Source organism: Spodoptera frugiperda, chromosome 29 (assembly GCF_023101765.2).
Source record: "Spodoptera frugiperda isolate SF20-4 chromosome 29, AGI-APGP_CSIRO_Sfru_2.0, whole genome shotgun sequence".
Lineage (NCBI taxonomy): Eukaryota > Metazoa > Arthropoda > Insecta > Lepidoptera > Noctuidae > Spodoptera > Spodoptera frugiperda.
In genome coordinates, this window is record NC_064240.1 from 573,300 (window position 1) to 600,030 (window position 26,731).

General features: G+C 37.8%; 4 protein-coding genes across 6 annotated transcripts in view; 3 read left to right on the plus strand and 1 right to left on the minus strand.

The window, feature by feature from the left end:
• The first annotated feature begins 1,239 nt into the window (after positions 1 to 1,239).
• LOC126912720 (uncharacterized) lies at positions 1,240 to 4,067 on the plus strand. Its single transcript, XM_050706226.1, has 7 exons — positions 1,240 to 1,753; positions 2,087 to 2,387; positions 2,493 to 2,589; positions 3,263 to 3,373; positions 3,635 to 3,739; positions 3,837 to 3,896; positions 3,986 to 4,067. The coding sequence occupies exons 1-7, from the start codon at positions 1,240 to 1,242 to the stop codon at positions 4,025 to 4,027; spliced, it is 1,230 nt and encodes a 409-aa protein (XP_050562183.1). The 3' UTR covers positions 4,028 to 4,067.
• A 401-nt stretch (positions 4,068 to 4,468) lies between these two features.
• LOC118268482 (uncharacterized) lies at positions 4,469 to 6,781 on the plus strand. The gene is made up of 7 exons (XM_050706227.1): positions 4,469 to 4,967; positions 5,161 to 5,461; positions 5,535 to 5,631; positions 5,869 to 5,976; positions 6,173 to 6,280; positions 6,545 to 6,604; positions 6,726 to 6,781. Exons 1-7 carry the CDS (start codon positions 4,469 to 4,471, stop codon positions 6,765 to 6,767), a joined length of 1,215 nt encoding a protein of 404 aa, XP_050562184.1. The 3' UTR covers positions 6,768 to 6,781.
• Positions 6,782 to 7,337: 556 nt separating this feature from the next.
• Positions 7,338 to 11,409, plus strand: LOC118268483 (zinc finger protein 449-like). The gene is made up of 8 exons (XM_050706635.1): positions 7,338 to 7,879; positions 8,089 to 8,391; positions 8,466 to 8,546; positions 8,931 to 9,134; positions 9,417 to 9,559; positions 9,873 to 10,048; positions 10,262 to 10,414; positions 10,679 to 11,409. Exons 1-8 carry the CDS (start codon positions 7,709 to 7,711, stop codon positions 10,816 to 10,818), a joined length of 1,371 nt encoding a protein of 456 aa, XP_050562592.1. The 5' UTR covers positions 7,338 to 7,708; the 3' UTR covers positions 10,819 to 11,409.
• The window catches only part of LOC118268601 (moesin/ezrin/radixin homolog 1), a 31,548-nt gene continuing 16,218 nt past the window's right edge, over positions 11,402 to 26,731 (minus strand). For all 3 annotated transcript variants that reach the window (XM_050706634.1, XM_050706632.1, XM_050706633.1), the window contains 7 exons: positions 15,685 to 15,807; positions 14,820 to 14,990; positions 14,527 to 14,738; positions 14,180 to 14,440; positions 13,838 to 14,078; positions 13,354 to 13,716; positions 11,402 to 13,280 (listed from right to left, as the gene is read on the minus strand). In XM_050706634.1, the coding sequence (XP_050562591.1) occupies positions 13,116 to 13,280; positions 13,354 to 13,716; positions 13,838 to 14,078; positions 14,180 to 14,440; positions 14,527 to 14,738; positions 14,820 to 14,990; positions 15,685 to 15,807 (1,536 nt within the window). In that variant the 3' untranslated portion in view covers positions 11,402 to 13,115. The remainder of the gene's footprint in view (positions 13,281 to 13,353; positions 13,717 to 13,837; positions 14,079 to 14,179; positions 14,441 to 14,526; positions 14,739 to 14,819; positions 14,991 to 15,684; positions 15,808 to 26,731) is intronic.

Here is a 26,731-nt window from a genome sequence, read left to right on the forward strand (position 1 = left end):
CAACATAATGAGCTCTGCGTTTGAATTTAATAGATGTATACTCACTTAGGGCATTGAAAAAATAGTTTAAAAACGGACTTAGACTAAAGATTTTTGAAATAAAAACTATCCTATGTCCTTTCTAAGGTTCTAAACTATATCTGTACCAAATTTCAACCAAATCCGTCAAATAGTTGCGGAGATTAATGGTATAAGCATAGAATAGTGTTCGACGTGATTCTTTAATTTGACATAACTTTTTTATTTATGAACCGATTGACATGAAACAAACACTAAATGTTAATTGAAGCCTACCACAATATATTCGTGAAAACCGCATCCAATTCGGATCAGCCGTTTCTGAGATTAGCGCGCATAGACGCACAGACAAACAGACAAATAGACAAACAGACAAACAGACAAAAAAAAAGTTAATTACATTTTTGGGTTCGACATCGACATAACAATAAACCCTGCTATTTTTTTTAATTTTATTTTCAATGTACAGACAGCACTTTTCTACGATTTTATTATATGTATAGATACGATACGTCTTCATACTCAAAGTCAAAATTACTTATTTCACTTCTATCATTTCTTATTTTTCTTAAATAAAATACATCGTTTATAAGTTTTCCAGAAAAAGAAAACAAATATAATTAGGTACTTCAATAAAAAACAAACAGTTACTAATGTTGTACTACGTCACATAATTGGCGGCCTGGTGGCGATTCCCATGGACAATAGAATAATAAATAAACTTGTAAACATTAACTTAAATGTACTGCATTTATTTTAATAAGTAGTTCTAGACACAATTGTACCGGGAAGTTATAAAGGCTCAATGAATACTATGTAAAACATGTTTCTTTTTTATTGCATTTATATAAATGTGATGAAATATTACACTACACATGTTATGATCTACTTATAATTTCTAACAATAAAGTAATATGCCACTTAAGGTAATCTAAACTGTTAAATAAATGCTAATCAGTTAAACACATGATGAACATTTAGCATCACATTGTCTATTTTATTTGGAGTCAAATGATTCCCATTCAAGAAATATTAACTTAAATACTTTGTGTATTAAAACTACACAGCAATAAATATTTAACAATTATCGTGCAAACAGTCTTGCAAACATTTAATTAAGTAATCAATAATTCACAGTGCCTATAAAACAACGACTTTTCTTCCTTGCAAGTGAGTTTTCTTTGCTAGTAAGACATTGTTCACGCGCAAGAGAGTCCAACAATGAATTTCTTCAAAAACCCCGAAATACCGATGGAGCTATACAAAGAGACAGACACAACGAGAATGATCGACAAGTACAACAAGTTCTGGTTTCTATGCTGCTGTCCAGACTTCTGGGTGAAGAAGGTTGATTACTCCGACTCTTTCACCAGGATCTACCGACCTTCGATGCTGGTCAACCATCTAGTCATGTTGATATTCTGTTCGTCCTGCTTCCTCTCGCTGTGGACCCAGCATGACCTCACCCAGAGCCAGAACTCTGACAGACTGGCATACGCAGCATCCACACCTGTCATCATCATATTGTACCATTTCGTAATTCTATATTACACAGAGGATGTTAAGCAAGTGCTCTACAAACTGGCTGTAGTTCTCAAAGTCGATCACAATGATAAGAAAGCCGAAGAGGATATGATAAAACAATCCAAGCTGCATAATGGTATATTTTTCTCGTCTTGTGTCTGCAATATGGTGTTCGTTGGACTGAATAACTTTTATAGAGCTGTTACCACAGGTAGAAAATATTTCATTCAAAATAAAATTGTTGAGAATAAGTTCTACCGCTGCTACGTGTTCGTAGCAAAACTGCTACATTTACGTAGCACTCGTAGTAGGATACTACGCTTGTGTAGCACAGATTATCCTGCTACGCTTTTCGTAGTAAAGAATTTTATTTACTACAAAAGGCGAACGGATACATTCGATATGGGAATATTACCTACTTTTTGTTATGTTGTATATTATGTTACTTTCTTGCGCAATATTCAAGTTTACTCAGATCGATTGGAAGACAATGAATTTTATCTTTCACACATTTACTACTCTTCCTTTTGTTTCTGTTTACCAGATGCAACATTCATAACATGTATATCAGCGTGGCCGGACATAGAAGACCGGTCTACTCTGGCAGGTTTGACGAGGGTCGTGGTCTACTTCGTCTGGTTCTCCCACGTCGTCCGAAATATGGGCGTGTTCCTCATCATACACACGGTACTGTTGCTGCTCAGCCAACAGTACAAGAACCTGCAAAGCTACTTCGAAGATCTAAACAAGATATTCCTTGAAAATGAACTGACTCAAGAGGAGCAGGAGTTGAAATTTGAAGTGAGATTTAAGAAGGGGATTGAGCAACATGCGCTTACATTGTGGTGAGAGGATTTTGTTATCATGCACCTTTTTTGAAATCAACTTCGTTATATCGTATTCGACACATTTTCTTTATACCATTTAAATATAACGATATATGTTCGCAGGTGTGTGGATGAAACACAACGCATCTTTCAAATAACATTTAGTTCACATGTGCTGCTTTGGTGTGGCCTGCTCATCTCCATCCTTCCTGATGTGTTGGTGAGTTCAAGTAGTGGTGAACTGACCATTTGCGGTGCTCTAAGGCATGTAGGGCCCATCATCCATCGGTCTATTCCATAAAAAAGTTTCTTCGGTAATGTTTTTGGGCTTAGAATTGTTACCCTAGCCTTGGTACGAAAATTAATTCAGCATTGATTCAAAATATTTTGTTCATAACTGTACCTACATATGATCAAGGTCATCAAAGACACTGATTAATGCCATACTTGAAACAAATAGCTTGATTGATTGATTGGCTGTGATTAAATACATAGTTGAAGACATTTGTCTGTTTGGTTATCCGATAGCACGGTAAAAGCAAAGAAGGGTTGGAATTTTAATATTTTATAATGTGTTTGATTGATTGAAAACTTCTTTATACCTCTGTTTCATGGCTTGGGTAGGAAGACTTGACGTTTAGCAGGCGGGAGAAGACATTGGATGATTTTCCCACCTCAAAAAAAGCTATTTAAAGCTAGTCAATTCAATTTCGGAAACCTGGTATATCTCGCTAGTAAGCAAAGTTCAAGTCATCAAAATTTCTTTATACATCTTGTTAGCTCACCCATCTGTTTGCGAATAAAGAAATTGAATTTGAATTCTATGAGTGCACATTCTTTGTTAATCAATGAGTCTTTAGTTAAGAAAGCCGTTTAATTTAAACAATTTCCAGAACAACGACACGCACTCACTGACGATGCTGGTCTCGAATGCGCCGAGGGTATGTGCCGCACTGGTGGGGCTGGGGTACTACATGTGGCCGGCAGGAGACATTACTGTCGAGGTGACACAATTTTACCAATACATTTTTAACTGCATTAATCAGTAGGTAAACACCGTGCTAAAACTTGATATATTTTAAAACTGCCTATCTTTATGTATACAGTTTTTTACGAGATTACACTTTTTACGAGATTTTCTCAGAGTTTTCTCCTGTGTCGTGGGTGCATATACCTAGTCACCATTGATGACGAGTGCGCTGTTTTAATCATTTTACTTTAATTTTAAAAGGGACCCTGCGTAATTACATTAGTTTTTATTTCAGGCGTCAAACGTACCGCATGCTATGTACGGGTCTGGCTGGCAGTGCTGCCACGACAGGTCCCCTCGAATCAGGAAACTGGTCGTCTTAGCCATGATGCAAGCACAGGTTACAACACTTTTAATTGTTTATCGATACAAAATTACCATTTTTGTTATTGATTTATTTAATAGTGGATCGTAATACCTTTGGTTTCTCATTTCAGCGGTCAATAGAACTAAAGGCTTTTGGACATTTTACATTTTCGTATGAAACCTACGTAGCGGTGAGTATCCTACAGATCTAATGTATTACTGTAGGTATTATTTTTTTACTCCACTGTAACTTGATTAACTTTGTAATTTTCTGTTTCAGATTGTCAAGATGTCCTATTCCCTCTTTTCTGTGTTGTACTGACTTTTCAACTGAGTTGTATCGTTGTCTTAAACGGCACTTACCATAATAATATCTTTTTGCGCACCTAACTGCACGTTTTTGTTTTTTAATAAAATCTGGCACTGTTCAAAGGTGTTTTAATTCAATTTTGGACATTTTCAGATCACACTTTATATAAATGCAAGTTTTCTAACCAAATATTACTTAACTTCATTAGAAGCCTGACTCTCTTTGTTTACCAAATTAATAGCCGCCGCTGTAATGTCTATGCCGTAATTTGTAGTTATTATACCATTTCAACCCTTTGATGTTTGTTTTAAAAGGAACAAATGAAACCACTACTGCTAGCATTAGATGCTTCGTGCAAAGCTGACTTGGTAGACCATTTGGTTAAATACATTCTACAACAGAAAAGAAAAAATTGATTTTTTAATATTAAGTCTAACCAAAATTCTCTATAAAATGTGTAATCAAATAAAAATGTACAAACCGAATGAAATGACAAAGTTATTAGGCAAACTAAATATAATCTGTTTCATATTCGGTCTGAGGAACATCTGGGTAGAAGACGTGAAGTTAGCAAATAGATTCATCAGCACCCGCGCATGTAACAGACTCTTGCTCTTCGCAGAGATTTTCTACATCATTTTTGCCTCAACGATCTTAGGATCACTGTTTACTCAGAAGAATTTGTCTGAGAAGCAGAAACTGGATCAGATGATGTTTAGTATTACTCTGCCCGGGAATATAATGTTCCACTACATCCTGCTGTACCGCAGACATGAGGTCAGGAACCTGCTGTACCATCTAACAGTGGTGCTGAAGGAACACTACAACGATGCTGACTTAGAACGGGAGATGATTAAGAAGATTAAGGTGTTTTCTATTAGTCTCTGCGGCCTCGTGGGGACGGTGGTGGTGTCTTATGGTTTGAGTGCATTTTACCGATTGGTTACTGCAGGTATTTATTAGAGAGTGGTTTACACTCTCTAATAAAAATAAAGTAAATGACAACAATGTTTCTTGCTTTTGCAAAATCACACTGTCATGCTATATTTAAAAGCTGTTTTTGAATAAAATAGATTGGAAAATGTAATTTTGTAAACAATAAATCTTAACATCACAGGTCAAATTACTTAGCACTCCTTTTCCAGGTGAAACTTTTGTAACAATCACATCAGCGTGGCCAGATATCCATGACAGGTCCACTGCAGCCGGTCTAGTCAGGGTTTTCGTCTACTTCTGGTGGTACCCCTTCGCAGCACGTATCATGGTGACCTTCTTAATCCTAGTCACCATGCTGGTGTCCATATGCTATCAGTTTAAGAACCTGCAGAGCTACTTCTATAGCCTCGATGCAATATTCTCTGATCGTACACTGAGCCAAGAACAGAAGGAGAAGAAATACGAAGATGTATTTAAACTTGGGATAAAGATGCACTCGCTTACATTGTGGTAAGTAGACGACATGATTGTTATTGCATATTTATGTATGTATTGTTTTAATTAAAAAAATATTGTTTCCCAGGTGCAAGAATCAGCACCAACACGTCAGTAAGGAGTTGTTTGCCACTGAAATACTATTATTCTTCGGAATGTTGCTATCCCAGCTTACTGCCTTGCTGGTCGGTATTGTACCTATATTATTTTTTGTTACACATACATATTTTGTGCTTACACCATAAAAGCTTAGTATAGCATTACTTAGTAGTTAGATTTGAGTTGCTACGGGGTAGCAGACAGTGGGCTACGTCGTAGCAGAGCTACGCCACTACGAGCCAATAGTCACTCAATTTTTATCACTATGTACATAGGTCGTAACTGTTGTGTGAAATATTAATATTTCATTAATTCCCGACCAGGCTGACGATCGGAATATGACGCAGTTGTGCACGATGTTCATTACGTCGGTGACGACATGTCTCGCTTTGGGATTCTTCATGTGGAATGGAGGCGACATTACATTGGAGGTGCCTACTTAAGTTGAATTAGGACTTAACACTTTCTAACGATAATATTTTATTAATTATCAGATATGTTACAAAACATAATCATTTTACATTTTGCATTAATATACGCTATTGATAAATAGAATAATATAAATAGAATAATTGAAGCCTCGAATACAACGCAGGAAGTTCTTAGCTAAAGAGATTCCATTTACAGGCTTCTAAGCTATCGGAGGCGATGTACTGTTCGGGCTGGCAGAACTGTTACGGACAATCATCTGTTCGCATCAGAAAGCTAGTGGTCAACGCATTGAGGCAGGCTCAGGTACTTTTAGATCCTTCGAAGCTTATTTATCAGTCTACAGTCTTTATGGAACTTAAACTGCTTGAACAAAGAGTAGAAATGATCAGTCCAATGGATAGTTTTTGATCTGAGACATAGTAAACGATCAAATTCTGCTTACCATCAGTTACTTTCTTACTTGCTGAAAATGGAATTGAAAAGACATATTATTACCGTATTTCTTTATGAGTACCGTACCTTAATAGAATTTGTAAGTCAGTACCTGTATATTCTGCCTTTTTTCAGAATCCAGTGGTTTATAAGACATTGGGGATTGTAGAATTCTCCTACGAGTCGTACGTCAGGGTAAGTTGTTATCGTTAGATAAGTAAATAAAAAACTACGAACAATTTTTTTTTTATTAAAATATTTTTATTTACAAATCTGTATTTGTTTGTTTTTAATCTATATTTTCATTATGTTTCAGCTTGTTAAGATGCCATATTCTGCAGTGTCGGTGTTTTATTGAAACTTTACACTATTATATTCCGAGTGGCGGGACACAAATACAAAAATTAATTATTTTTAATAAAGCTGCATGTAACATCACAATTTTGTTCAATAAATTATTGCACTACTATTTTTTTTTACTTTTCACTCCTCTTCGAGCGCAGTTGAGGATCTCTTAGGTGTAATGATGGGCGAATTTTCGAATAATCTAAATACTCAAAATGGATTAGGTACACGGTGAGTAAATACTGGGAAATCCAAAAACTGATAACACTTAATACTTATACATTTTGAGTAAAATTATCCGAAAAATCGATCATCTATTACATGGGTACTACATTGATTTTATAAAAGACCTTTGCCTCTGCCATTCCCTCTAGGAATTAAAAAGGTGTGGTGTTATGTTCAAATCTATCTATTTTTAACAATTTTACAATAAATTAGCTTAAAATTTTAATTAAGCTTTTTTTTAAATTAGTACCTACAAGACAAGACGGATTAAAAACAGGAAAAATATTGCTGAATGGTTATGATTACCTGCAATTTTTAAACATCAATGTCATTGTCATTGTCTTGAATGTCTTGTCAATGTCAAATCAAACAACAGAAAAAAAAGTAACAGGGTGTCTGAAGTAATGGATTTAATTTAATGAAATTATTATTTATTAGTCTTTATTATATTCAAAAGCGTGATTTTGTGATACTTAGCGTAATAATACGTGTGATGAAAACATCTTCGAATCTCCAACAACAATTTGAGGTTATATTATTGTTTTAAACAAAACCGGAGGACGCACTGATAATTTTCTTATAAGTTCTGCAATAAAAAAATATCTCAGACGTGTAGTATTAAGCAAAATTATAAAAGAACAAGTGTAACTTTCATGTAGATAAATTAAATAAGCAATTAAACTGAGCCATCAAGTGTTGTGAAGAGCTGTGTTTTTATATAGAATAATAATGAGGACGTACGCAAGGAAGCGTCCAAGCAACCAGCTAATTGAAGATGTACATGAACTCTGCCGACTGTGTCTGAACAAGGCTATGGAGGCCATGCCTATCTTCACTAATGATTCAGATACTGTCTGTGCTACGTTAGCAATCAGGATCATGATTTGTGTGGGCTTGGAGGTAAGTTTTGGACTTTATTTACTATCTTGGGATACAAACTGAAAGCCTGTTTTGTATGAGCACTCATAAATGGGCCCGGAACCACTGCTAAAGTAAACATAGATAGAGTGTAATTAACATCTACCTAATACTAATGGGTCTTGCAACATTGACTTGAATGAACAACTCAATAATATTTTTTTAATTATAAGATCATGTACTTATTTCAGGTAACAAGAGAAGAATGTTTACCGAACATGGTGTGTATAGACTGCTATAATGAATTAAACAAATATTACACATTTAGGAAGAAGTGTGAAGCTACATATCAAAAACTTAAGTCTCACGTTCTAGCAGTGAAAGAGAAACAGTACAAGCAGAAGATTCTGATGGATGTAGAAAATAAGAAGAAGTTGGAAGCGGAAAGTAAAGAACAACTGAAGTTTGTGGTAACTTTTGACAAGGAACAGTATGATGAAGTACACGAAGTGTTAAACTTAAATGGTGTGGCACAAGTTAATAACTTTGTAGATGTATGTACTTTGTATATGTTCATGTTTAATAGTATATTGTACTCTCTAACTATTGTGCTGTTTTATCATTTTAGAAATTACCCGAATTAGATAAAGTTGAGAGTATAGAAGAAGATAAAGAAACGGAAACTCTTGAAACAATTAATGAAGAACAAGTAAGTGTTATGAAATGTTTCAACTTACAAGTAAAACAGAAATCGGAGCTGTAGTATTACATCAATATTATATTAACAAGCTACTTCTGAATGGTTTCACCAATTCTGCTCGGATCCTATTGATTGTAGTATGATGTTTTATAGCCTATAAACTACTTTGATAAACATACTATCCAATGCAGAAAGAATTATTCAAGTTGGACAGTAGTCCCAAATATTAGAGCATTAAGTAATAAGATTTGATAGATTACACTAAAATTCTAAGTATTTTTAATATTAATGTAACCATTCTAATACAATTTTTTTATTTGTTTGAAAAGTAGTTTGTATAACAACAAATTATTTAAAAATAAGTCCTATACACAAAGCTCATTTATGTTCCAGCAATCAGAAGACTTAGAATCATCGAAGCCTGACATAAATACATTCCTATCGACAATGTTACTAGAGCTAGGTATACTGACACAGCATGACAATGGCCTGGAGTTGACCAATCAGAATATCAAGTCTTTGGAGCTGGAGACTGGAGACGGGAGTCAGATTACACTGGAACTGATGGAGGAAGATGATGTTGAGGAACAAGAACAGGTAGGATCTTATGACTTTATGATACTGACTGTGATAAGAAAACAATTAAGTAGTTCATACTAAATAGTGATAATGAATCCTGTTTTTATTTTACTGTCTTGTAACTGCTGTATACTAGAAGGCTTTACCACAAAACTACAATTTCTATCTGTTTATTCAATGTCTATTACTATTGTATCTAAGTATACATGTAATTCACTATCCTTTCATTCACATTGGAAACATATCATAATGTCACAATTTTCAGTATGAAATACTTCATATTTTGGTTCCAATTTGCAGGCACAAGAATCAGTAGACAAAAATGAGGCGCCAAGTACAATAGGGATAAAAGAAGAAAGTGTTATCAAACAAGAAGACATTGTAACAAAATACATTGTAACTAATACTGTTGCCAAGAAGGAAGCGAAAGGTGACAAGAAGAAGTAAGTATTATCATATTTCTCATGATCTTTTGGTCATTAGTGGTTTTACTTAGAAGACAATTATTGTTTTCATTAAAAGAACATTTTAATAATGTTGTTAATGATGTTAGCTATCTGAGCTAAATTCCCTTCTGTAGATTGTAGACAATGGTGTGTAAATTATAACTCATCATTGTCAAAGATCCTTGTGTGACTAGAGCTCTTAATTTAAAAGTGCTTTACACCTTTTGTCAAGAATACATTGAATGAGGTTCTCCTAGAGCAGCCTCTTTCGGCGCCATATTTGTCATACACAATGTTACTCTTATTCCAGTAAACTCTTAAATACGGGGTCCTGGTGCGAGGAGTGTGGCAAGCGCCTCGCGTCCAAGAGTGCGCTGACTCGTCACATGCGCATCCATTCCGGGGAGAAACCCTTCACTTGTGATATGTGCGGCCGACGGTTCGCGCAGAGAGAGGTCATGCTACGACATCTACTGGTGCATGAAGGTATGTACTTTAGTTAGACATTCAGGTGTTACCTATACATTAATCATAATCCTGGCCTTGATCAGTTTGCTACAGCTTCTTTGATTTAACCGAGTTTTTGTTTCTTTTTCCTGTCAGTAACCATCAAGTTCCCCCTAAAGACAGTTAAGTAATTTTAAGCTTGGGTGCTAGCCATACATAGTAATGATGTTCAATATTCCTGTCCCCCTATAGAGCGGCGGCCCTACCCGTGTTCGTCGTGCGAGAAGAGTTTCACCCAGCGCGGGGCTCTGGAGGCCCACGCGCGTGCGCACGCGCCGCCCTCCGCGCGACCGCTGGCGCTGCATCGCTGCGACCGCTGTCCCAAGGTCTTCCTGCACTCCTCCGGTATGTACCTGTGTCTTTGTTCTTCACATACTTTTTGCTAAAAGGCTATAGGCCATTTTGTATGGCAGGGCAGTGCCCTGATAATTCAGATTCAAGTACTGATATCAAGCGCATTACTTATTCTTATAAGGAGCATTGATATTTCTCATTTCAAATTATGTCATTTTATACATTAATTGCTAATGGAATTTAATCCTTATATGATTAGGAGTTAAACAGTACCAAAGTGACGTAACTATCTAATGCACGTAATGTCTCCGGTAGGTCTGAGCCGGCACATGATGATGCACAACGGTCGCGTGTACATGTGTGGAGCGTGCGAGAGAGAGTTCAAGGACAAGAGCTCCTTACTGCGCCATCTGCGCAACGCCAACCACGCCCCTCGCGGCGCCCCGCCCACCTGATCCATGAAGATCCTACGAAGGACATGTCTCAGTGCAATCTAACATTGTCAGCAAGTTTCCAAGCCGTAGGCTGTGATAGTTACACATCTCTCTGTAGCCTAGCCATCGAAATGCGTTGACTTGATACATAGTTCATAAGGTGGGTTCAGACAAGATTTCAGTTGTTACGAGCGATGTCTACATGTATTAAATGATGTGCCAAATCATCGAGCTCGCTACATCACAACAACCGATATTTGTACGAGAAAACGAAAACATATTGTGGCAGACGTTATAGTAGTACAATTTTGCCTTATGAAATAATATTTGAGTGTAGATCTCATTATCTGCTGATCGTGTCGCTGTCATAGAATTGAGGCACAAGTTTCTAATGTTAGCTTATATTTATTCTGATGAAGTGAACTAAATCAATGATATACAATAATATATTTCGTGGCCATTATCAAATGATTTGTAAATCAGTTAACATTTGTAATATAGTTGTATGCAATAAGAATATTATAAAATATGGTCTCACATATAAGACCACAGATGTATTTTATGACAATTAGAAGGAATTATTTTAAGAAATAAAACACTATAATTTATTTACTTAAATATTTTTATTGGAAAAAAATTATATTAAATCCAAGGCAACGTGGTATTGTAAAATTTTAAGAAAATAATGACAAGAAAATATCGGAATACTGGTGCAAGGCCGCGGCGCCGCTCGTCCGGCGGACCTCGGGCCTCAGACAATGGACATGTGACGGATGGCACTTATATTAAACAAAACACGAACAATTATATTTTGATAACATTTTAATTTTCATAAAAACCAAGTCGACGCCACCGCATTGTAACTTATGGAATGCCTTCTATTCACTTAAAATTATATACTCCCTACAAGCATACATTTTAGTATCTATTTGAAATTTTGTTCAAGAACAAGTGGGAACAGTTTCGTAGGCCGATACATTGTCTCGGGAGACTGCAATAATATAGTACATAACGTATTGGTCGCGCGATCGCTGCTCTATAACATAATATCAGGATAACAGACCGACTGACGGATAACCGCTGAAACTGAACTGGAAATAGTAATTACACTTGCAGCTCTAACTCCCACATCTAGATTATAAATGATTATAAAAATAAATAAGGGGCGTCGCCCCCTCCCTTTCACCGCTACTCGCTCGGACAAGACACTTCGAACATTGTTTGTATTTTTTGAGCAAAACTCGTGACGTTAATGAATGAACAACGTGTCGCAGTGCCGGCCCGGTATGGTACGGCCCGGCACGGTATAGTATAGTAGGGCCGGCCCGGTATAGTAGGGCCGGCACGGTATAGTACGGCCGGAGAGCGGCGAGCCAGGCTCCCGTCTGTCCACACCTTCACTCACACATCCGACAAACACTAAAATAATCAACAGACAAATTATAATAACCGAATCAACTACCACAATAAAATATAAGCCGCAGCACACAGCGACTATATGACTCGTACTAGATCCACCCGTACGATACTTAACTTTATATGAATAAAATCCAAATTATTTTCAAAATGATTATTATTAATAAAAACAATTCTGTGTGCTTTGATTTAATGATTTATCTGGCTAATCGTAAACATACATCTCTGTAGCAAGTGATCCCTAGAATGTTCACATCATTAGGTTATAGCACAACGGTCTAAAATAAAATTACTAATAAGTAATAATAATCAATATTTACAGTTAGTTTCGACTACGACGCCCGACAAGCGAGTGTTCGTACACACTTTATGTAAGCACCGCTGAATCAAATGACCCTTTATAGTTGACAATCTCTTGACGACGGCAAAAGATACATATATTGCCTGGACGGTGTATAAAAATTATATAAAAATATCGTTCGATCATCAACGTACTATCACGATCGTCCCGGCACGCGGCCCGACCCCGCCCGGCACCACTTACATCTCCAGTTTATACAATGACCACTTGATTGCGTGTCAACTTCAACGGAATGTTTGGAAAATACATTTTTGGCACTTCAGATAATGATAGGTCGGGCCGCGTGCAGGGTGCGACTCAATTATAAGCTTTACGCGAATAGAGTAAAGCCTACAATTGCTTAACTTATCCGCTTACATCTCTTATACGGTCGTCCACGACCTGTGGCGACTCGAGAGCTGATCTATGAATGCTTAGAGCACAAAACGAAGAATAGTTACAATCTTATTATACAACTATGTGGAAAGGACTCGTAGTGGGCAGTAGAAGATATGCTGGAGTAGTAGGTGGTGGATCAGCCCCGGCGTCGCGGACAGTTGCTCTACATGTTCTCGAACTGGTCGACGCGTCTCTTGGTGTTGCCCTTGCGGATCTCGCGCAGAGTCTTGTATTTGTCACGTCCCTGGCGGACGTTCTCGCGGTGGATCTTGTCCATCGCGGTCACCTTGGTTTCGTCGCAGGACTGCGCCAAGTCTTGCTTCAGCGCCTGCGGAGACGAGAGAGGTGAGTACGACGTCGTATAGACTACTGGAGGTATAGATGAGAGTGGTGGCGCGTACCTTGAGTTGGTTGTGGAGGCGCTCGTTCCGCTCGGCGAGCGTGCGGCGGTCGGCGACGGGGTCGACGAGGTCGTCGGGCCCGCGCGCCAGGTCGCCGCCGCCGCTCTCGGAGCCGGCGTCGGAGGCGTTGTCGTGGTCGGGGTCGGTGTCGGCGCGCTCGGCCACGTGGTGGTGCTGCGGCGTGGTGGCGGCCAGCAGCGCGGCGGCGGCCTCGTCCTGCTTGCGGCGCGCGTCCTCCACCTCCTCCTGCAGGCGCCGCGTCTCGCTGTCCTTCAGCTCCACCTCCTGCTGGATGCGCGACACCTCCTCCTGCTTGGCGCGGATCTCGTCCTCCAGCTTCTGGCGCTCCGCCGCTTCCATGTTCTGCACGAATACACATGTCGCTCGTTACGATAAATAAACATTGTCTTGTCTCAACGAGATATAGGCTACATAGAGGAGCCGCACTATTAGATTGCAATATCTCAATATAAAGACACGATACCTTGGTCTCCTCGAGGCGTTGCATCATGGCTTGCAGCTCGTTCTGGCGCTGCTCGAGCTCTTCCTTGGCGGCCTGCAGTTGGCGCAGCTGTTCCTCGAGACGTCGGATCATGTCCTGTGCCTCCAACAAGTTGGCCTGCGAGCGCTCCATCTCCTCCTGCATTTGCCGCAGTCGGTCCTCGTACTCTTGTTGTTTCTTTTCTGCGCGCTCACGGGCTGCGATTTCCAATTGGAGCTTTTCTCTGTAATTTAATTTAATATTTATGAGCTAAACACAATCTATCGAAATGACAAAATATTATCATGCTTTTCGTCTGTACTGAACATTGTAAATATAGTTTACCTCTGCGCCTGCTTGGCCAGCTTCTCCTCCCTGGCCTGGGCCTTCATCTGCTGCACGTCGATGGTGTCGGGCTTGCGACGACGCATGTAGAGCTCGTGGTTGCCCATGCACAGAGCCAGGATGCGCTTGTTCACGCGCACGCGCGGAGCAAAGAACACGAAGTCTGGCGCCTTCTTGTCGATCGGCTTGATTATGAACTTGCGGTCGTTGAATGATATGTTACGGATTTCTGACCAAGGGAAACCGATTTTGGGCGTAAGTCTGGAACAAGATAGTTAAAAGTTTAGATATTTGTGAAGGATGGTTTATGTAAGCGACATTGTGAGATAAATTAAGCGAGTACTGACTTGTCATCCTTTTCGTAAATGTTGAGTCCGAGCGCGTCAACACCGAGCCACAGCTCCGTGTTCTTCTTGTTGCGGATCTCGAAGTAGTTGACTCCATACATCTCCAGGTCCTGCGCGATCTTCAGATACTCCATCATGGCGTCCTCGCGCAACATGCCGCGGTGCTCCTGCCACCAGTTCGTGATGCTTTGCTCCCACTCCTCGCGGGACATCTGTATCGTAGGAACTTATTGTTAGTCGCTGAACATACAGTTGAGTGTACGAGTTTAGTGTTGAACATGTTCAGTGCGTACCTTATGTTGGTCGGTGACACGCTGCGGCAGCAGGCGGTCGTTGGCGAGGAAGCCGGGGCCGTGCACGGCGGGGTTGTGGTCCCCGTGCCGCGCCTGCACTGCGTACGACGCCAGCAGTACTGACGTCTCAGGCGGGCAGTATATTTCGTCCGATAGGATCGCGTTCTTTACCTGCACGAAACACCAATATTTTAGACCAAATACACTTCTATTATATCTTAAATTTTAAATAACTACAAAATATTGCTACTGTTTTAGCTCGAAACAAATGGTGATTTTCGATGCAGGACTGTGAAGAACCCGCATCGATTCCCAATAAAGTATTGGCGAATTGATATTTCCTTTTAAGTCCTGCTAATAGATTCCAATTGAAGTAGGAAGCTAACAAGCGATACTGTGCAAGGGGCTGATGTCACGAGGTGCATGCAAGCTGACCTCTGTGATTGACCCTATTTGAGTAGCACACCACTCAAGGGTCGGGTGGACGAGCACGGAAATGGCAAAGAGTGGCCAATTATGGAGAATATACAAATACCGAGTTGGAGGCCTCAGTCAACAATGGGAAGTAGGGCTAAATACAACAATCGAAGTAATGACAGGTTGCAAGCCCTGACCCCTCGAGCAGAATTATCTGTAATTTATTTGTGATGTCTAAACACATAAGTGGGTTACCACATAGAATTATTCTATTAACTGCTTGATAAATATATGTATGCAAAATGTTTTTATGCATGGGTGACTGCGTAAGTGCGTACACACAATTTTCATAATTCTGGAAACAAAATTGCCCCACAATTTGTAGTAAATTCATTGTCATTATAATGTAAACTTTATTTCTCGTGTGTTAGTGTCGCTAATCACTTACCTGGAGGTAGAACAGTTTGAGTGTGATCTCCTGAATGAGTTCGTCCGCAACGTCTTCGGGGTAGAATTTGGCGCGGAACTTGAACTGAAGTGGGTTTTCTTTCTTTACGTCTTGTTGCATCACCTGTAATGTACATCGAACGTTAGGATATTATGATCACATACAACCAGTAGAAAATGTATACATGGCTTTTGAAATGAGTTGATTATTATTCGATTTAACTAAGGGTTTCAGTGGCTTAACATTTGGATTTCTAAATACGTTTTATAATATAGGGATCTTTGCAAGCATTGTAGGGTGCAGTCTACCTAAATCGTAGATAAATATAACACACACATACACACACACAGAAAATCAGTGAACAACACATCGTGATGCATCTTTAATCTTACCCATCTCGAGAACGGTAGCGACCCTGACTTCGTTGTGTGCCACGTAATCCAGGGGAAGCGTTAAAAAGGCAACAATTAATTACAATTCATCGCCATTATCTGACTTAGCGTTTATTTAAAATGCACACAACAAAAAAACACAATTACATAACGATAAGGAACGTACTTATGTTTATTTATTACAGTAATAATTAGCGAGATACAAATACGTCAGGTAGTGATAATCATATTTTTCTCATAATCAATTAATTGGCCATAAAACTGCTTAGCTACAAGGAAGGACTACAGTAGCGTTTCTCACGAAATATGCTGTAATTATTTGAGCAGTTCTAGCAAATACCTTATTTAAATATTACAAATAAAACGTACCTACTTTTAACTAATTGGATGGGCCACATAACACATATAGGTGATATTGTACTATAAACATTTAACTAGAGGTGATAAAGTTCCATTTAGCAGTTCGACTAATAGAAAGTTGACAGAAAAATAATTAAATTCTAACATTCTATCCAACATTGGAAACAGCGATAGCAAAAGAACAGTTAGAACTTAATTAGTCATTACGGTGCTATTTACAAAGTCACAATTACGAGTCTATTTTGGAAACCGTATCTATAAAATATAGCAGGATTATGCGAAGGCGTAGAGGACAATAAATTCGACATACGACTTGATTTAAACGAAGATAAGGCCAATATAATGATAAATATCGTGGTTGTAAATCATCCTTTTAAATATATGAGTACGCCCATATGGACAACTATAATTGCCTGTAAACTGTAGAACGAATTGTAAATGGAGACTCATTTTACACCCAGTTGTAGGTATGCCTGTTTGAAGGTACACAAGTAAGTGGGTTAATAGAATTTGATCGTTTAAGATTTCTGTTAATGAAAGGTTAGTGACCGCGTTGGGACAGCTGTAAATTCATTAAGGCTATGACAGTCGTATTAACAAGTACCTACCATTGTATTTTATAATTTACCAACCAAGTACAAGGCGAGACACGAACGAGTAATTATATTTTCATGTACCCGCTAACTGATACATAGAAAATCGTTATTAAATTTCGTCATCGTGCCTACAGATACAGCTATATCAACATTCCCAGGCTAATATAAAATAAGGTAAAATGTTTGATAATTTGATATCTTGTTAGTCATACGTACCTATAGACTTTAGATTATGTAATTACGCCAAGGATTAGTAAATAACGCATGTTTATGCTCTAGCATAGATTTACACTATAATTATGTGACATACGTGGCGTAAGAAATAACAAAATCTTCAAAGTTTACAAAATAAAAGTGTAGTGTTTTAAACATGTTCATGAATATTTACTGTATTTGCACGTTCGCGTAAATAGCTCGTAAATCTTGATAAAACTGCTTTTTGAAGTGTAGTGTCATCCTTGGGAGTGAATATTGTTTGTAGTACAAGTCAGATTTATCATTTGTATCAAGTATACACTGCACATGTACCTAAAGCATAAACTTCTAAACAAACCCTTATTGCAGCATTTTTTTTTTAATTTAGTCAAAAAGTACTTATATAACTTAACGTTACTTCCAAGTCATGGTGATGATAACAATTTTATTAGTAAACTGTTAAGATTTCCCGAACTTATCATAGTCACTTTATTATTTCTGTGTCCATCACATGATGGCAGAGTGGAAGAAAATAATATTAAATTTGTATTTTATTTATACTAATATTTTTTGAAATACTGCACTACAAAAACCGCATCGCGACAAAATCCAGTTTTATTGATGTATGTTTACTGCAAAAATGACCTCGCAGTTTTTTTCGAAATTAATTACATTAAAAACTACCGGGTTCAAATTGTCATTAGCTCTTACGTTGGCAGATTTTTAATTTGATCCAATGATTAACTGTTTGTTTTTGAACATCGTTAACAACTTTCGTTTGTAAAGCAGAAACATTAAATTGAAAGTTTCTTAAAACTCTCCTTTTTAAATGCATTCCATAGATTTGCGAATTGACCGAACAGAATCAGCTAACTAAACGTAGCGAATCTACTCGGTTATGATCAGTAATATTGAATTATGATCTAACGAGAATGATACTTGTTGGATTACAAGTAACTTAATACACAGTGCCGTGGAATGGCGGACCTGCTACTATTACACAAATACATACTATACAGCTACTAACAGACTTCTAAACAGAATCTCATAAACTGCTTCCCACAAGTGATCTAATAGAAAATTTAGAGCAGCGTGAATATTTACTTTGAAATTTATAAAAAGTTAGATTTTGATAACCGTAGATAAACTGCTTCATACAATATTGACGTAAGGTTTGACGTCACGGACACTGCGATAATTGATGCCTATCGTACACTTTATATACCCAAACATAACTCCTTGAAAGTCAAGAGATATGGAAGGTACTTTACTCCACTGTAGCAACACTACACAATCTACTTTTATCATTAGCTTAGCCTTCTACAATTCCTGTAGCTTCCAGATCCAGTCTTACCAGATCGTCGGCTCTGTCGTAGGCAGCTTCTTCATCTTCGTCCTCGGGAGTCATTAGTTTCTTTACAGCACACGTGAGCACTTTACCAGTTTTCTCCACGATCGACTCAGGCTTGTAACCACATAAATTTTACCCAGCTGATTAATTCAAACCTTACGACAGTTTGCCTCCTCATCGACTTGCAATAGTCTATTGCAATCATATTTTTACATCTTAATAAATTTAAAACTCTTTAATCACGTAGCTATTTGGAAAGATGTCAAAATATAAATGTAGCAAAAATACTTCCCAATGTCACCGAGGTCGTGACTCTCTTATATTACAAATATCCTCATCGAACGTCTGCCATGATACAAGTGAGCGATGGCGGGCTGGTAAGGTTGCTATGCACAAGTATGTATATTTATATTATGTTCTGTGATCAGCAACTCAGCGTTGTCTTAGACGCTCGCGCGTTGAGCAACGAGCGTCGTGGGAGCGGCGAAAGTACGGTCGTCGACCCCGTCAATGATCGGCGCACAATCAGCTGTTCTTATGCGCGAATACCGATGATAAAGATTGCATTGGTGTCAATCAATTTTAATTGTATGTTTAAATTATCATATACGCGACATAGATCCATAAAGCACGATCATTAAAAAGTTAAAACAATAAATCGTTGAGTCAGTTTATTTTTTTATTTTTGCAGAAGACAAATGGGAATATCATTTACAATGTCCTAGACTCAGTATACGTAAGTTAGATTTAAAATATGCTGATACATCGTGAATTCCCCGCAACGCGTACGTGATTGCATTAACGATATACTGGCAATTAATGCGGTTTATGATACCACCCAAATTGTATGGCTTCGTAAATTGATGTTTAAATTTTTATTATTCTTGCCTATGATGGAGACAGGTTAGGTACATACCTAACCTGTCTCCATACATACATATGTATTAAAGTAGTATCAATGAGGAAAAATGAGAAAAAATTACCGCCAGCGTCGGTAAAGTAATAAGTTTTACCTATATGATGATACAATTGGTATAAAATGAATTGCGATTAACATTTCTTATTACAATCGTTTCACGAGAACTCCAGTGCGTTGTGGTTAGAGAATGAGGAAAATTAAAGTACATGGAAAAATGTTGGGGTTTTCATCAATAAACCTCATATTCTAATCATGAATGCATTCGCGCACGCATCTATGTCATCCAATGGGCGTAATGTTAGACGGCGATGTCCACTTGGTTGTCTCTGTCTATCATAACCTAGTTCGCGGACGACGCCATGGCCCGCCACCTTGCTCGACCCTTCTCTCAACTGTTGCATTGGCACAATTGTGTTCATTAGGAGGAAAATGTTTGTGGTTTTTATTAGAATTTCACTACATTCTCTTATACGATTGAAGAGCTTTTCGACTGTTTTAATTGAATTAGTAAGAAATTCTTCAGTCCGATTTGATCTGAAGTGGTTATTTATTAACATGGTAATATAAGTATCGCAAACATGACTGAAGTCAATATCACGTGAAGTTCACAGCTCGTCCCAAGTACACGTCGACCGCAAATCGGGTACTCTATTCACCACGTATGATACCCGAGACGCATTGTTATGCGTTAAGGAAACAGCAAGGTCGTCTGCAGTCGCCGTCATGGCACTTTCACCTGTCTATCGTACAACTTAAAGAACTCATTAACCTACAAATAGTCACAAAATGCCCGACTCAAGGAGGTAATTATTTGATATTAGTTGTGTCGCGAGCGTCATCCATCAGTTTGTTCGCAAACGTCTCCATAGACGAAATTTGTTTTTGCATAATGAGCACCTGTTTCAACGTAGTCAAGGGCATGGTATTGTATGGTGGATAGTCGTGATGATCGCACCTGGTGCTTGGCATTCGGCGTGGGAACGAGGTCACGCGGGCGCACTGTTGCGCTTCGCTGACCGCGCTTCATGTACGTTTGAACCTGTCGACTGTAGACCCTAATGTACAGTAACGAACATACTCTTCAAGTACCAAGTACGGTACGCCATTGTAGTACACCTAAAATATGCGGAATTCCGTCGGTGAGTGTAAAGAAAGTGGGCAACCACGGTCGGCGCGCAGTCAACTGAGTTAGCAACCAAATGACCTAGCAAACGTGTCACTCTTGATGATAAAAGAAGGCGAGTGCTGATTCTCAGACGAAATTGTTATTATGGAAATAAAGTGAAATAAATGATGCAAGTGTGATTGATCAATATCAAATCAAATTTTGAACTACCTAAACTATTTATTTTTTAAACATTTTCGATGGTTGCGTGTGCCTTGTAACTAGACAGCATTCCTTCTCGAACGACACTTAAGAAGTGTTTTAAGTACTTGAACAGCAGTAATGCCGCAACCACTTATCAGAACTCAACGCCTAAAGAATGAACATCACACAAAACCGATTACCAAAGGTCTTCAGAATTTGCAACGATATGCTTCAAGGTTGTTGCGATAGGAAGGCAAATGATTAAGTAATCGTAATTCTAGGCACCATTCAATATCTATGATAACATTCCAGCAGCGTCGTGTTATGTACTGACGTAATCTGGGCGTCACGGCACTACTGTAGGGATGGAACTAGAGAGCAAACGTCATTTGAAATATTCGAGATGATTTGGAACAAAAATATTCCAAAATCACTTCATCTCAGATCTCAGAGGATTCCAAGTTCCATTTAAACTTGGATGAGAGTTTAATGGAAAAATAAAACCGAAGTAGAGCCTGTGGTCATAATGTTAAAGAAATGCAGTCCTAAAGATATCGGGGCTATGTCTCATACGCGACGATAATCATAATGATCGGGTGCGACAAAAAGCAGCATTCCGCGCACGTTGAGAACGAGATCGCGTGCCGTGGACGAGGTAAGTCACGCTGCTATGCAAGATAAACTCTTTACTATTAACTCATATTTTAATCATTAGGTGCAGCTCAACAGCTATCGAAAACCAATACAAAATGAAATCAATATCAAAAATAACCTTGACTCGAAGCCAGTGTTTAAATACGAATACAGGAAAATATAAAATGTCCCTTAAGACGATTGCAAAATATTTTTTCTTGTAAGTGACTAGATAAATAGACAATGTTTAAACGGCAGATAGAGATAATTGTAAAAACCAACAATGAACAGTTTATTTTAATGATTCGTAATATCAAACAAAAAATACTGTAGTCTCGTAGCAAGCTTCGTTGCTCCCACAATGACTGTTTAATAATCAAGTGATATAAGCACGAAGGTTTCATTTAAATATTTTTTAGATTTCCATTACTCTTAGAAAGCGAATGGTGAATTTATGTTTGGATTTGGCTGTTGAATTTTTAGATCGAGAAAAATGTGAACCTTATTTGCATACATGTCGAATTTGTAACAAATGTGTAAGTTGACTTGTTTTCGTGTAGGTAAGAATGATCTCACCGACATGTGGACTTGGTAGACACAACTGATTTTGGAACAAAGTCACATTGGATGACTTAAAATAAATATGCAAGCAACAGAATGATTCAATGAATGACGTACAGTAACTACTTAATTTAGACTTTGCGGCATCATTGCCGTTGTTTGTTACTCATAGAAATACTGAAGAAATTAAATCACATATTGTAATCCAACACGATAAGGAGAGCTGTGATAAAACGAATAGTTCAATGCGGACATTATGAATAAGCAGGTAGGAATGTAGTTAAATGAATTCAAATATTAGACTGATGCTTACAAGTAGATGTACCTAATACGAAAGCATGACAGGAGGAGTATCTGCGGCGGGCAAGCGTCCGACCGTGGCATTTTACCTATGAGAACCGGAATCTGACACATGAATGACTATGGCAAACACGAGACTAATATGTGATATAATGTGAAGACACGATTACTATACATTAGTATACATATGTGGGACGCTTCGTACACAATACCATGCAGACTTTACACGTAGTCTGTTTTGGAATGTCTTATGTTAATCCGGATTGAAATCACCGTTTTACGAAAGTGTCAGGGGATCAAGAAAAAGATTACATTTTATTTGCAAATTACGTAATGCAAGGTCGGCAAGTCAATATATTTATTATCATACCCTAACAGCTCATGTGTAAAACTGCTACTATTAAAGTTTGATATCATGATAGATTTCACGAGAAACACTGGATAGTAATCAGATAATCGATGGCAGATAGACGGTAAGTATAGTCGATAAAAGTATAATTAAATTTTGCAATCTACATGGTTTTAGTATTTAGATCCGATGCATAACAGATAAACTCCCATTTGTGCATGTAATCATGGATTTTTGAAATGATACAATATAACTGTCGGTAAAGTATTATTGTAAAGGTGCACATACAAATACCGAATCGTAAAAATACTTCATAACTTCAACTTAACTAACAGCATTTTCATTGCAATCACTAACAAACAATTAAGAAGTATCGTGAGTAATGATTTCGGAATTTGTTTAATTAATGCGGTTCTGAGTATCAAAGTTATCAACCACCGGTCGTTGGTTAGTCACGCTAACGCGTGCAGGAAGTCAACAGATGAATCAACGAGAACAGGCTAATGCTATACGAAATCATTATTTTAGAATTGGTACACGTAAACATTTGATCCTGATAGGTACAAAATAAGTTACAAAAATATGAGTCCTTCTCCTTCAAAAAGTTCTATACATAATCTAAAATAAGAAAAAGTACTTAACCACAAAGAAGCATATAAAGACAGTAAGTATATTACGTAACGAAATGATGGCAACATCAACATAACTCTATCAACAGGTTGACAGAATAAAAGAAAGCGAAAGGCACAAGTTTCTGAACACACAATGCGTGATTAGTTGGAAAACTTGAGGAAATATGCAGAGAGTACCTGCGACCTACGTTATTATTACCAAGTTAATTTCATATTTTAATGCTCTCGGTACAAGTACCTACTTTATGGGGGTGACATCACTGAGGCCGTCATCATCATAAACATCTTGAGTCATTTATTAAGCCATGTTATACTGTTTAAGTGCGTTTATGAAAATTAACTAGTCGCTAAAGATAAGATTACATATCGCACAAACATTCACGAGACATATCTTCAAAGAATATTATTTAAAGAAATCAAGAAGCCAGCTAATTACTGCGATGATTCAATAATTAGAAATGTTAGAAGAGAAAGTAAAAAAGCAAAATTGGGAAGTATGATAAAAATTAAAGAAAATATAAAGGGTGGGGACGTGAATATGTCGAGTGGAAAAGCAATTGCCACACAATGATTATCACATGTCGTTCGAGGCCGCAGGTAGCGGTTACGTAAGTGCGATACACGACATGTATTTATAATATATGTAGTATGCGAGCACTGCGTAACAGCGGAAACCCTTAAACAGTGTGACTGACCAGGTGGATCTAGGTTGGAGCATTTGTAACTTGGATTGAAAAGGGTTCTCCGAACTGTTGTTTAAAGGAACCGTTTTCGGTTAGTAGAGTTTAATATAGTTATATTTTTAATTGCTACTTTACCACATAAAATATGTAGTTTCGTCCTTATCATCATTACAGATATAATTGGTAGTGCAGCAGAAAATGTACACGTGTAACAAGCAGATTCGTTAAAGAGAAAAACTTTGAACTTTCCCGCGTATTATAGTGCCGGCAGCTGATATTAAGTTGTCATTTCTTGTATACTGTTGCAGTACTGTGATCGCGTTGCTGTGATGGTTGATGGTTTTGTAATCACTGAATTAGGTAACTATTTGATTTGACCGACCTACAGTCGATAAAATTTAAAATCAATTTCAATCAATCGCTATCATCAGTTTTCATTTTGAAACGTTATATTAAATTTTTGCTTTCTATATTTCGCTACGTGTCCAAAACGAAGCATACTGAGGCCAAGGGCGTTACCATGGCCCGGTAATTATGATGATATCATTAAAAAAAGTATTTGAATACCTAGAATAACTGGAATCGTACGTTTTTGTACAAACTATATTTAATTATTTCTGTCTTAATAAAGGTTTCAACGATGAGAGCATATTTTTATTAAAATAGAATATTATTGTTGTCGTTAAAAAAATACTTAATCAATAGTTATCAATTGCAATATTAGTAATTACTATAGTAAAATCAAGATTTTGGCGTAATGAACACCGTTAGACAAATGCAAATAGATTTCAAAGCCAGTTATAAAACTGAAGGCTGTCTCCATATAAAAAAATGACAGTAAGGTTTTATATGAGAAATACGGTATGCAAAGTGGTATTACGGAATTAAGTAGTTATTAAATTCTTGATGCTAACCAATCAGAAGGCAACACGCAAAGTAACTTTACTTGTTAAAACATTCAATGATGATGGGATTGTAAATATATTGTTTTTGGTACTTGGCGACAATTTTTTATGTTATGTAGGTATTGACGTCACCCGCAGTTTGCCACCATCCATATATCATTCACATTCAGGATTCGATAACCGACTGCGAGCTTCCGACCGTGAGTCATGCCTCGCTCGCCTACCCACTTGCTCAGATCTTGTGGGAATATCCAACCGTTTTGTTAACAATGCTTTATAAATTACATCATAGTTTATGACGCTTTTAACAGATAATTGTCGTAGTCTGTGTAAGCCAGATGTGGTGAATCTATGTTCCAGAACTTTTCAAACTAATTTAAACAATCCACACTGTGCACTGTGCACTTGTTATTCCATAATATACAGTGTTTAGCTGTTCAGTTTATAAACAATTGCCTTATCTGCAGTATCTCAATTATCTCCAACAGTGGATTTTGGGTTGGTATCGGCTAAAATATCGTCCTGTCAACAAGGATTGATCAGAAGTAGAGACTAAATTGTAGGTTTTTACGCGGAGCAATCATTACACCTGATCGATTCAATGGAAAGCCGTCTACTCACGTTCGACTGACTCACACCTGTGTCGATTATGGAATATTCGATGTACTTAGTCGTTTGGAATCTTCTCTGTGCACATTTTTCTTACTTTTATGTATTTCAATTCTAGAAATCTTTTATACAGCTGTAAAATGTCAAACAATATTAAAGAAATGTTGACTGGCGTGGTATAGTCAATATTTTTATGAAATAGATACCACTATTGTCAGTGATTTCTATTTTCTATTGCCATAACAAGTATTTGCAGCAATTACATAGTTTTAGTCAGGTTTTCTTTCTGCTAACAGTGAAAACAGCTAATGTTCACTAAACGACTGCTCCCCGTCACACGTGTAAAGATAACTGTGTGTTGGAGAGGGATAGACACATGTACATCTGTTTACATTGCTGACCGTGTGCATAGGAGAAATTAGCGACACGCAGCCGTTCAAGCGAAAGGTTTGTAAATGTGTTTGAGGCAACACTACAGCTGGTCGTCAACACGAATGAAGAGCCAACAATTTAATATACATTACACATGTCAAGGGAATGCCACAATTTTGGTATAGTAAACCTACATGTATGAAGTCATAATTTTCTCTATGAGCCGTCAAACAATACCAAGTTTGTGCCAAAGTTCATGGTGCCAAGCTTTTAACGGCATGGAGACATGCTATAACAATGCCACTAGCAATGCAGATTTGCGCCGCCCTTGTAATGAAGGACATAAGACTTCGGCACATAAATTATAGAAGGAGGTCGAGAATTTTGCCTACATACCAGATACTGGTTCTTGCGCTGCATAAAGAGAAGGCTTTAGTAAACATCGATACGTTGCGTACCAAATACTGTTTGGAACTTGGGACTAGCATCATACCAATTCGACTTAGTAAAAATGAACGACCTGTAGATTGTCCATTTTGTTTGGAACAGAATATATTATGATATCTACCAGTGAAGTGTGTACACGAATTATTTTTATTAAAGCAACGTCAACTGGTGGGGCGGCGACACTCTGGTTCATCAAACATTATAGCTCAATGGGCTTGTTTACATACAGGCACGTGGGTAGGTGGATAATGACCGCAGACAGGACGTTTGAAGATTTTGGACGTAGGAGTGACACGACGCGGACCTATTGGTCCGGTGTCGGCGAGATAAACTACCTGCCTGATTTATATGTCTATTGTTCCGAGTTGATAAATCACAGAGTATATCTATAGGTTCACGCTTGACCGCTATCTCACCTGATGGAAAACGTCATG